The 12,911-nt window shown below is 39.1% G+C and overlaps 1 protein-coding gene across 1 annotated transcript in view; it reads left to right on the forward strand.

Moving 5' to 3' along the window:
• LOC137274349 (carbonic anhydrase-related protein 10-like) overlaps positions 1–10,650 on the forward strand; it is a 105,917-nt gene extending 95,267 nt beyond the window's left edge. The window contains exons 5-10 of the mRNA XM_067807500.1: positions 2,109–2,204; positions 2,683–2,749; positions 5,859–6,013; positions 8,103–8,222; positions 9,578–9,620; positions 10,556–10,650. Of these exons, the coding sequence (XP_067663601.1) occupies positions 2,109–2,204; positions 2,683–2,749; positions 5,859–6,013; positions 8,103–8,222; positions 9,578–9,620; positions 10,556–10,581 (507 nt within the window). The 3' untranslated portion in view covers positions 10,582–10,650. The remainder of the gene's footprint in view (positions 1–2,108; positions 2,205–2,682; positions 2,750–5,858; positions 6,014–8,102; positions 8,223–9,577; positions 9,621–10,555) is intronic.
• Positions 10,651–12,911: the final 2,261 nt, after the last annotated feature.

The raw sequence follows: 12,911 nt of genomic DNA on the forward strand, positions 1-12,911 counted from the left end.
GTCTAAAAATATGCATGCTGAATTGCTACCTCGTAAACGTACATGTAAGCGAACATATGTAACCCGAATGATTAGGGTTAGTTTCTTAAATTAATCTCTAGGAGAATACATTCACACAGTTACCTTCTATTATAGACCTCAAACAGAAGATATACGGTAACCGTAAATAAACTGTATCTTTATTTTCTATAAGATAAGGACCATATGGTTCTATTGGATTACAAACCAGGAAATCGTGGCTCTACAACTCCTATACCCTCTAATACTAAACACCGATGAATTGATTCTGATCAATGATATTCATTTTATGTGCATACGATCCATTGAAACCGTAAAATCCTGACATTGACTGATGTATCTGCAATATTTGCAAATTGCATCATTTAGTGATCATGCCTGAATATGTTTGAAAAGGAAAGAAAATACTCTGACAAATTGCATGAACAGAAACTCTGAGAGGGTATGTAAAGTTTAGATTACTTTTTAAATCAATTAAACTCCATACATCCTGAAACAGCTAAGAAGTCATCTGACTTGGTTAGAGAACAATTCTATTAGCCGAATGAACGGAGGGCAGAAAGCTTCGTCCTCCATCTAATGTGATTACTTTAAAAAGCGCCTTCCCTTGATTTATGTATTGTTTTATGTATTTGGACAGGTATAGAGCAGTGTATAACCCTTTTTAGCTGATCAATTTCGCAAACAGATTCAAACTTTGTAAAGAAAAGTTTCAACTTAAGGTATTTGCTGTCAGAAAATGAAGTCCTTTCAGTCATCCTAGAGATACGTGGCAGTCAGTGCCATGATTGAGGTTTGGTGGTTCCTAATCTGTCGGAATTGCGAAGATCTGGTCTATAAACTGGGAGGGCCAGGATAAGACGTTGAAGGACTGTAGTAGGTGTCGGAGTGATGGAGACGGACATCGCATAATTACTACATTCCGATCTACAAGAGAAGGAGTCCTTCAGCCTCTGGATCGATGAATACAGATGTTTGGACATAATAAGTTTCAATCTGATAGTAATCTTAACCGTTGCTACTTCATTAGATTTAAGGGGTGCTATAAAAAGTAGAAATCAAATTGGAACGGATACGGATCCGATCAGAAAGAGACTCTCATTTTGGAATCAAAATAAATGTGTTTTGTATGTTTTTGCGAATTCCTCTTCATTTATGTCTAACTATGGTTTCCTTGGTGAGAGCTTTCACAAATTGAATTACCTTCAGCAAACTGAACTTTCACAGAAATAAGAAAAAATCTGCATTGATCGAGTTTGAAGGTTTTGATGGGCGATAGAAAGGATATGGTCTACCTTTGATGTCGGCTAATTGGATGATGGGAGGTCGGGAGAGGAAAATGGGGATAGTGTGAGTGTTTTGATTCCTCTATTGTTGACAAATGATACCCCTGCTGGATGCAAATGATGAAGATGGAATCTCCACTTGTGGGAGCGTCAGTAGCACACTTCATAGTACACAAGACGTCTCCGTCTGTGGAAAGAAGACTTACAAAGACATATCTGTGTCATGGCGTGGAAAGAAACGAGGGAGCTTGAGGCGCTTTTCGTCCAACGGGCGACACTTGATCAGGACTATTTGGATAAGAATGGGCCATCGGTCCGCGAGTTTGGTGAAGAAGCTGAAAGGTGTATGTGATGTATTTGTGAATAAACAAGTAAAGTCGTATGTTTGTGCTCTAGAGGAGCTAACAGTTAAATCAACATATTTAAACAAAACCGCGGACAGCGTTATGAGTGGACAAAGAAACAACGAATACTGGCAAATAGAAACATTATGTGATGAGTGAGTGAATGTGGTTTTGCACCGCTTTTAATAACGTTCCATCAACATCACGGCGAGGGACACCAGCAATCGGCTTCACACATTGTACCCATGTGGGGAATCGAACTCGGAACTACGGCCTGACGGGCGGATGTTTCAACCACTAGGCTACGCCCACCACCTCGCCATTATGGATGATATCATCAGAGAGCATCATACGCCTAGAAAGAGAGTTGATGGATAGCTTCTTGGATAAATAGTTGATGGAAGATGGGTTGGTGGAGGATTAGTTTTGCATGTTAATTATTTCTGTGCTATGTTTTCAGATTCAGATATTTGCCTACAACTCCGACCTGTATAATAACATGTCAACGGCTAAGAGGTCACCACGAGGTCTTACCATCATCGCTTTATTTGCCCAAGTAAGTTGAAGGTTTTCAGAATGAGTGAGGGAGTGGGTGAGTTTAGATTTCAGCTATATTCCAGCTATATGGTGGCGATCTATAAATAACCGAGTCTGGACAAGACAATCCAGTGATCGTCAGCATGAGCATCGATCTGCGCAACGGATGGGAATGGATTATTCTTAATTGTAAGAATCTGTTGATTTTGTAGATTTTGTCTGATTTGAAATTATGCTTTATATATTAAAAGACAAATTATGTATGATTTTGGGTTATATCTTATGATGTCAGTTTTACTTAAGATGCATTTCAAATGTCCAGCGATTTTCAGAGTTAGATTAAAGAAACACTAGCAACAGTATGTCATCATAGTAAACACTTCAACTCTGAATCAGTATACCTTACTTCTTCTTCATTCACCTCATATCACCCCCAAGAATGTTCACCTCGTATGTGTAGCATTTTAAATACCATTCAAGACTTTGTTTTATTTCAGATATCCGGGAGGCCACATTCAGAATTTGGAGTTTTACTAAAAGCCATGAACAAAACAAAATATAAAGGTAAGTGTTGCCTCCTGGAAGGAGTTTTGCCTGAGTAATCAACAGTAGTTACACAGCGAAAGTGATATATCACTGACATAACTCGGGACGGCGCCGAAGCTTGTAAAATTGCCTGACATGTGGTTCTTTCCTGAATGTTCAACCAGGATCTCCCAAGAAAAACATCAAGTCTGCAGTCTTTGAACTGGACCAAAGAGCTATTTTTTTGACAATTCATAGTAAGGAAATCATAACAGTTTGTTAACTCCAGGTGGATTTAATGAATCCGGAAGGTCAGTTGTTTCTAGTTGAAGTTATCATTGAAACACAAATTATCCATGCTTTTGGATGACGTCTTAATGTGTCAGTTTTAGCTAAAATAGCCAGTGAATTAAGTTAGTTAAATTAAACAACAGTATGTTATCATCCGTAATGCATCAGTACCATACACGTTTCTGAAATCAGACATAAGAAATATTACAATGAGCTCTCCGCTACATCTAAATCTTTTTTCAAACACATCTCCTCATAAATTCTACATACATACGTGTGACTGTGATACTTGTACTCAGCTTTTGTGAGTCGAAAAACTCATTCCAGTCTGAGGAACAGTTAATACAAAGGACAAAAAATTACATTCAGCTTCATGTTCTGAAAGATGTAATCTAATGTTGTTCTTTAGAATGCTTTTAGCATTAGATCGATTCAGAAAAAAACACACAATGACTTTCTTAAGACATTACCTTTCGTCCTTTGCCTACAAACGGCTTCTGGGAAATTGAGTTTGTCACCGATGTCTCGAAGGACAAGAGTAGTCAATTTCTCAGAATCAATGTACTTTTTCTCATTATTATCTGGGATTGTTTTTCCCGAAAGACAGTAAGGTAAATGTATGAGTTGAATTCCTGCAGATCTCTACCGCATTTCGAATCTTATTCCGTGCTTCCCACGTTTAAAATCAAGGATATTCATGACCTCCTGCCCGGAAAGTGTGACCAAATATCTTTGTATTTTCCGAATATTCATTTCATTCTCCAAATCATTTGCAAGAAGATTTTTCTTTAGGAGGCAACTCGAACTTTTTCACCTCGCATTAAGGCGTTCTGCTTTCAAGCGAAATGATGTAATTATTCAACCAATTTATAAGGTTATTCTAACCTTAACTTCAGTAATTTTGACAATATGTATTTTTCCATTTAGACGGATCAATATTCAGTTTTCATTAGTAAAAGTCGTGCCATCTCTACCTATACCGGAAACGTTGTATTTCAAACTAATCCAATCAGTCAATGTTAATTTTCGTCGCAGCGATATTCTTGCGTTTCGACAACAGTGAACTGGAGCTAGGCAAGGCCCTTGTATATTGGTTAGACATGGCCCCAAGCCATGTTTGTACATGTTTGTACATGTTTGTACATGTTTGCACATGTTTGTGTCACACACTGTGACTACCTCACTTACATTTTGTTTGGTTCTAACAAGTTCGGGATACTGAAATGCCCTTCCAGTGACCCATAATGGTTAAAGCATAACAGATTGAGTCTTGGCAAAGAGCATACAGTTTTTAAAACGATTTCTTAACATTCTTCCTGGTAAAATGACATCCAGAAAAATTGTAAAGACAAAAATATATAACCCATGTTTCTTACCAATATGAAATATTTACATCAAAATCTTTATTTCCTTGGGTTTTTTTCTAATCCTAATTCAGGATACACTAGCTTCGTAATAACCTAGAAATGATCGCTCTAGCGTACTGTCTGATATTTGGAGCGGTTTGAAAGAACGTGGTCGGGATGATGGAAACAGAAACTGTCACCAGGACTGTAAAACTGAATCTGAACCTTTTAGGAGAAGAAGTGAAACGCGACAGAAAATATTTGGTACTGTATAACGAGTCATCTGCATCCCTAACAATCCCCAACTCCCAACTCCACCCACACCCTAAACTCCAGGCTCAACCCCTCCACCCACACCCTAAACTCAGCCGCTGCACACAACCCACCACCAACTCCAAGCCAACACTACCGAAAGACGTTTGGTCATTCCAACATCACAACTTATATGGATCTGTCGTATCGCTCTGACCCTTAGCCCTACACATCTATAGCAGCAACTGTCTGGATTCACTCCTTCTACTCCCATCTAGCTGGAATGAACGAAGTTCAACTCAATCCCGTTTCCAATGTGAGCGGCAAATACCTGCTCATGTTCAAATGTGAGCTTGTCTGGCGAGTAACACCTCGTGCTTATCCAGGGATTTATAATGTCATTTGCGTGACAGTGAACACTATGTTATCTGATTCCACACACAGAGGCTCATCCCACACATTCAGGGGTCATCTCATTAGAACAGAACTGATAGTATCTTTCCCAAGAGAGAGAAGATGCAGTTTCTTAGTCTAATAAAATCAAATTCAAAGGTCAACGTGATTTCACACTGAAATAAAATTAGAAATACTACTAAAGACCCGATTATAATGTAAAATGTCATCTGCCTTTATTCATTGTATTTCACGGTAACCCGATGGTGTGGATCGTTGTTCATGATATCAATCATTTGTTACTTATGCGAAGACTCGGCTGTTTCTACACCACCGTGAAATATTGAGGTAAATAAGTGCAGTGTTACCCACATCCTCTTTGCAATTGTTGATGGCTATGTGACCGTAATTCCTGTTTTTGGAACATACAACATTAAGGTTGTCAGGTGATACTATTTCGTGTAATATATTATAATCTAGTCTGCAATTTATAATAGCCTGCTGCTGATCAGAATTCGAAATTGCCTCACAGGTGTATATGCAAGCATTACTATTTCCGATATAAAGAGATAGCTATTTAAACAGTATTTTAATGATTGATGTGTACTGCTATAGACATTACACACTCACAACCTTGGGTACAAGGATGACACCGCCAATCCTAAGCATTGCAGTTTCTTGACACAAAGTACCAAGATTTACCGCCTTGCAACGCCATGAACCCGTTAGATAAATTTAATTTTCTGTCACAAAATTGAATTTTGCTAGTTGTTTTTAAAAATTTATTTGTGGCCCCTAAAAGCCCCCGACTTGCGTGACACCGGGATCTCTCCTCCCTCCTCCATCCAACTGCATCAATGTTTCAGGCGATGTGACACCGGTACGAGGTCTGCAGTTGTCAAGGCTTCTCCCGTCGACTGACAATTATGTCACGTATGAAGGTTCAATGACACATCCGGGTTGTTTTGAGACGGCGACGTGGTTGGTGTTAAATAAACCCATTCACGTCAGTAAAAAGCAGGTGAGATTATCAATAGCACCTTAAAAGTGACATTATCGGATAGTTAATGGTGTCTGTGTTATTGCTGGAAGGTAGTAGAAACAAAGTCATCAAAGCGAAATATCAGTGAACTGATATTTATTCCTCGCCCACGGGTGATACTGCAGTGCAGTATTTGTACGGCAATATTACACTAGTGTAATACCGCTAGGCGCATGACGTCATAACGCTTCATAGTTATGACGTCACAATGTAATGTCGCTGTAACAATGGTACTAGAAGCCGCAGTTTCTATCCGCCCTAATGATGGAGAGCAATAAACAGAATACTAAACTCGCTTCCATGAAATACCGTTTTTATTTACCTCTTGAATGATTTAGTATCAAACTCGCTTTCGCTCATTTGATGCCAAATCATTAACTAGTTTTAAAAATGGTATTACACGGAAAGTTGTTTAGTATAATCTATGTCATGTCCGTATGTCCGTCCGTCAGCGGTGGTTATCGTTACAATGGCCAATCACAGGTGCCACAGAATTTTGATCCGGCTTCAAAGTGAGTGAGTGAGTTACGTTTTACCCTGCGTTCAGCAAAAATCCAGCAATACCATGGCGGGAGACACCAGGTTGGACCGACTTTAAACATGGCCGCCATGACGTCCATATTTGATTTATCACGTTTGTCAAATACATGACCATATTTACAGCTGGCATAATGTCATATTTGCCAGGAAATATATTTGTCAGTTACACGTGAGTGAATAAAGATTTATGCTGCTTTTAGCTTTATTCCTGTCTTAGGGCGGGTGGATACCAGAAACCTGCCACGCACTTTCTACCCAAATGGGGAATCGAGCCTGTACCGAACGAAAGCGTTAACTATTACACCACCATCTATAATCAAATACAGTAAGATACATAATATTAAGGATTTTGACGAATGTTAAGTTTTGTCCCTTGTATTTATGTGTGCTTATACAGAAAGACTTTTTGCTGTGGACGACCTAAGTTATTAAAGCGTCGACTCGTCATACCGAAGACGCGCGTTCGAATCCCCACCTGGGTACAACTGGTGAAGCCCTTTTCAGGTGTCCCCCTCCTTCATATTGCTGGAATATTGATAAAGGCGACGTAAAACAATACTCACTCACTCACAGCTGTTTTGAGATTTCCTCTGAAAGTTCTGAAGCGGACATTATTATGTATAGGTCATCACAGCAAAACTGTCTTAGACATGTTCTGACAGAATGTAACCTCCTTGTAATTATGTCATACTGCCATATTGTGTCTTTCACGTAACTGTAAACTATCATGGCTATTGTTGTTTAACAACGCAAACAACAATATTCAAGTTATTTGACCTCGGTCTGTATATACTCGTGTCTAGACCAGACACTCCAGTGATCAACAACATGAGCGTCGACCAGCGCAATAGGGATATGATGACATGTGTCAACCAAGTCAGTAAGCAAGACCACCCAATCCCTTCCGTTGCCTCTTACGAAAGCTGAATATATATTCTGACCCGGATCTTCTCGGGTGACCTACAATAATGAAAGAATCTTCATATTAATGACGTGTCATTACTATACGTGTATTATTTACGTTCAGTGATTGAGGCAGTGCAGTGAGTGAATGAGTTTAATTTTACACCGCAGTCACAAATATTCGAGCTACATGGCGGCAGTCAGTAAATAATCAAGTCTTGACCAGACAATCCAGTGACTACAATCCCCTGTTGTGCATGAATATTGATCTGCGCAATAGGGAACCGATTGGTGACCAGAACATATCGCATCGTTAAACCAGTGGCTTTTGTGAACCCTATTTGCAGATTGCACTCGCCTTTAATAAGAATGGATCAGGGGTTACTCAGACATAATGTTCAGTATTATACTGAAGTCAAGCTGACAAACACGCGTACGGTCACCCATCCAGGCACTGTCCGAGCTCATTGGTGCTTTACATTATCTGATTTGTGACCTGAGCTTTGCGCACAGGACCACACGCCTGTTTGTTTTTTGTTGTTTTTTTGTTTTTTTATTTCTGCAGCTCAGTCATTCCACAACATCAATAATTAAGCAGTTTCTTAATATTTCCTTCTGTTCACAGATCGAGTCATTGCGCATATTAAACCAGGCGACCAGAGACAACCCCCGCATGCTGATGGCGGGGAACATCCGGCCTCAGATGCCCCTCAACCAGCGCACTGTCCGCACCAATATAAATTTTGTATGTCCTGCATGTGAAACCTCACGTGTTGGTCAAATGATGCAATCTGACCGAACAGTAACTATTTTACGTTTTTTCTTTCGAGAATATGTCCAGCTGAGTCACATCAATCGAAAGTAGGCACCGGCTGTATATGTGTAATAAAACATTTTTCCCATGAGCAAGAGCAATAGAGATCAATAAAGGGATGTTTAGGTCAAAGAAAGTACGTTGTTGACATCGCCGAGTATATGGGTCAGGTCAGCACAAAGTAAGATGAAATACATTAGGTGTGGATATTTAGTCCTTTCTATATCAGAATATTTGTAGCAGATGCAAGGAATTCATTAAGGAAAACACCCATTAAACGATCAGATATAAGGTCATAAATTTTGTATTTCGCATCAATATTTCGCTTATTGTTAAAGATCAATTTTATATATAACTTCATTACATGTAAATTGTGTCCGAATTTCACAAATTTGGCAAACTAATTACTATTGGTTGCTAGGTTTTCTACGTAAGAAAACCGGTAAATGTTCTACAATCATTCTGAAATAATCAGTTCATCGATATTTTGAAAATAATCAGTTTCCTGGGGAAGGTAATTTGATTATTTTCCTGGGAAACTCTGCCCCAAATAGGTATCTAGTGTATTAGAGCTTTCTAAAACCCCACAATATATCTTAAGATTCCTATCACGTAACACGACCTGAGTTGATCATGTTACATCGTACTAGGTGTATTGAAAACGGAATACTGATTCTCTTGGAGAAACCAGCACTTGTGGCATTCAGAACTGGACATATTTTCAGTTTTTGTGTACTTACGTTCCTACCCATTGTAACGTGTCCAATAAACCAAGTGAATTTAAAGTAGCTGTAATTGAAAATCACTGTACTGGTAAAGCAGTATGCGTTTCCATTACTGGATATAGCAATGAAGCCTGCTGTATTGCACATAAGAAATAATGCTTGCATGTGGCGTTTTATTCCTAAATCCTAAAATTACGTTTTATTAGTGGCAAATCATGAACTGCATGTCCGCGAGCGGAGTGTAACGCTGTAACGGGTACAATAGAAACCTTGTGTGCTTGCTTTCATGAAATTGAATGAATTGTTGTTGTATTTTATTGAGATGAAAAACAATTATCCTTGGCCATCTGCTAATAAATCCTTGTGGAAAATTTGATTATTAAATCAACGCGGAAAATCAATTTCAATAAAGGCCAAGTAGCTGTTGAGGTAGCCCTGCTGTGGGGGCTGGTGCAATTATTGCTTAACGTTGCAGCTTGGCATATATCCTTCAAATTTTCATGTCTTTGTAATTCATCCGCTGTGTTATTGCCTAACGACATTTCAATGTTATTATTTCAGCAATCGCGTAGCTGCTCAATGGGAAAGGATATGTTCTATAAAGGTAGGAGTAATTTCAAAATACCGTTCGTTCAATCAATGTATATTGCTCATGCAGATTTTGGATTATATGAACCTGAAGAAACGACATGATTGCAAAGTAAGTCATTAGTTATTTTTCTACAGGTTTTGTTATGGTAACTCATACATGTACAACATTCCCGGCGTGGTGATCATACATAGTGTATTCCCGTACAAACTCAGCGAGTACAATTCTCTTTTTAAAAGGTTATTTCGGCTGTTTGGCAGTTCTATTGTTTTACTCAAGTCCCATCAAGTTTACGTTGTTTATCTACTGACTGCTGCTAATGAATATCAGATTGTCAGTGCGACGTATCGCAAGACAGAGGAGGTCTTGTAATTATATCCAGCTATAGCTGTCGGTTTGAAACTAGACCCGGTCCCTAGAGTACAATCCCTCTTTAATAGCAAAAGAAAATAGTAAGAAAAACGAGGAATCGTAATTCACCTTTAACTTGTCATTTAAATTAGAAACCAGATAAAACATCGCTTCTTAACAGTGTCATTAAGTTCGTATTCAAAAAGGGGGTGCCCTTCATTGTATTTGCGTCCTGACCTTAAATAATTGAATGTTGTTTACCAAAACAAATTTTGTTAATTGTCGCACTTGGGGATTTAAAGGGACAGGCGGTTGAATATTCTAATAAAGGACATGTTTTCTTTTTAAATAATAGTAATTCTCCTGAAAACTTTGTTTCAAAAAAAAAGAAAAGAATATTACCACTTATTTCACAATAGCAGGGAGTGCATACCAGATTTGACTGTTTCGTGACATTATTTTTATCACTGATAGAACTCTCAGCCCCACCTAACTCTTCCTTAACAAAAAAGAATGAATTTGATTTTTCTATTTCAACAAATACTAAAATTGCTTTCCGAGGCTGCACGCACTCAGTATCGTGTCTGTTTTTATTTCAGTAAACGAGCGGTTCAAAGAACCCTGATACCAACTCCTTTCTGCGCAGTCTCAGAAGTCAACTTGCCTCCCACCTCTCCTGGACCGGAAACAGTTCAGAGAGGTAAGAGGTATCGTACAGTGGTTGATGGAGTCTTTACCACCAAAATAAAGGTGACATCCTTACATTTGGACATAGAATAAATGGTCAGTGTGTTCGACATAACGCTAATATATTACTGTATCGTGGTGAACGTTACGCCTTGGCTTTGACTTTCATCAACCATTAGTTTATATACAAAGTTTTATTTCTGATGTGGATCTGGTCCTCCTTTCCCAAAACACTAAGGTGATCATGAGTCATTGTGGTACCCTTAGTGTAATGTTAAAATGCGTTAATGGTATCCTTAGTAAAGACTGCTGCATGAACTGAGCCCCAGCACAATACCAATAAGTTCACGAAAGAGGTGAAAATATTGCATGCAGGAGTTCACTCTTTTTTTTCTCTGAGCTGACATTCACTGATTGAACCTAAACATTGTTTAAAGCAATGGGTGAAAAAGGGACGCATCAAGTTAATGTAGTGTGTGTTCTATGTCATCTCAAGGCCACAGCAACTTCATTGCCCATTCTTTCAATTCCACATGTCAACAACAGATAACATTTCATCTGGAATCTGTCCAAACTGATTACGTAGGGTGTAGAAGGCAATACAGTGATGAGTCACTGAAAGTCATTGATTGCGGCAGGTGTTTGTTCTTCCGGCTGCCCAACGTGATCTATTATTCTGAAGATTGTGTGTGTGGAAATTCATGATGTGCTGGCATGTTATAGCATCACTCATCAAAGTGGCACAATGACTTTGTCTCTCGCTGTCCACACAATCCATCTTTCATTGGAACCAATGGTGGCCCAGTCGTCGATTGTGGTGGCATTCGAGTTGCGTCCCAAAGAGACCAAAGACGCTACGACATCGGGTTCGAAACGAGTAGATTTTGAGGTTTGTCGTCACCAAACGCGTGCTCACCGGCTTTCACTCGTCGGCTCATCGGCTTTGCAACTACCGGTTTTCGTCCCATGTTAAGGAGACACACAGAATTTAACTGTTCTCAAAGGTAGACTCATCTCACTCTCTCACTTCCATTTAGTTGAAGTTCTGGGATCAATCTGCCGTGTGAACGATACATATGTAATATGTAAGCGTGTAGCAACTAGAACGCTGTAGAGATGACGAATGCCATAATATTCACCACCCAAATTTGTCAGATTAACATACACATGAACGTACCATTCTGTAGTAAAGATATCAGTCATTTTCTTTTATCTGTCAGTATACATTCCTTCTGTCTGTAAATAGCTCCCCGTTTTGCTTCATCCCATAAAATGCCAATAGAAAGGGTAATAACCGAGAACATGTTTCAAGTAGTGTGACCCCAAATATAACATGTTATATTTGCCCACTTCCTAAATCATTGTTTCGTCATATTCATAGTGTCCGTTTTATGGATTGGACACTGGATGTGCTACTTTACAAGTAAAGGCAGTGACATCTTGACTATGCATGCATGCCCCTAACTAATAATTTGAATGAATGTATGTCAAATTAATGTGAGGAGAAAATATGCAAGATGCAGACCTCTACATCTTTGGTATGCTGTATGGAAATGGCAAACTAAAAATCATAACACGGGCAAACCGTGACTCGAACATATGATTCTGACGTACCCAAGGGATGCAACTTTGCTTGGCGCCTTGGATGACTCGGCGACAGATGTCCCTATTCAAAATTAAGATCCGTTATTCAAAATTATTGATAAAATATGTGCAGTCAGAATGCTGTACTGTCCGCGCCGGTACATTGCTGACAGCGGCGTAAAACACTATTCAAACATTCAGTCTCAAGGTACGTAAGGAAATACATAGACATATGTCGGCATAGTAAGTATCTGTTAGCGTTTAGACGTTCAGATATCACGGGACTTAAATTCCTTTGTGAAACCAGACCCAACTAGGAACCAAGTACACATGCTGGAGTGCATGAAAGGACACGCACTACTAAAACACAAACCGAGCTTCCTTTGTCAATGGAAGAAAATCAGCTGGGGATAAATGCATTAGAATTGACAGGCGGAGTGTGTTGGGTTCGTGGTTCGATATCGTCCTCACACCCACTGTCTAGGGCTATTTTTATAGTCCAGCATGTGCCCATCAACATTTTCTTCAAGTCAGCACTTTTTACCTTTATCACCGTCTGACCTAGATACACTAATAAATAAATCATAAAATTGAATAGAGACTAAAAAGTGATAAGCACATTTATCAACACGTTGTGGTTCGGATAAGGTAATCTGATTAGATAACTGATAAAATCCCTTTGCT

This window comes from Haliotis asinina, chromosome 2 (assembly GCF_037392515.1).
Source record: "Haliotis asinina isolate JCU_RB_2024 chromosome 2, JCU_Hal_asi_v2, whole genome shotgun sequence".
NCBI classification, from domain to species: domain Eukaryota; kingdom Metazoa; phylum Mollusca; class Gastropoda; order Lepetellida; family Haliotidae; genus Haliotis; species Haliotis asinina.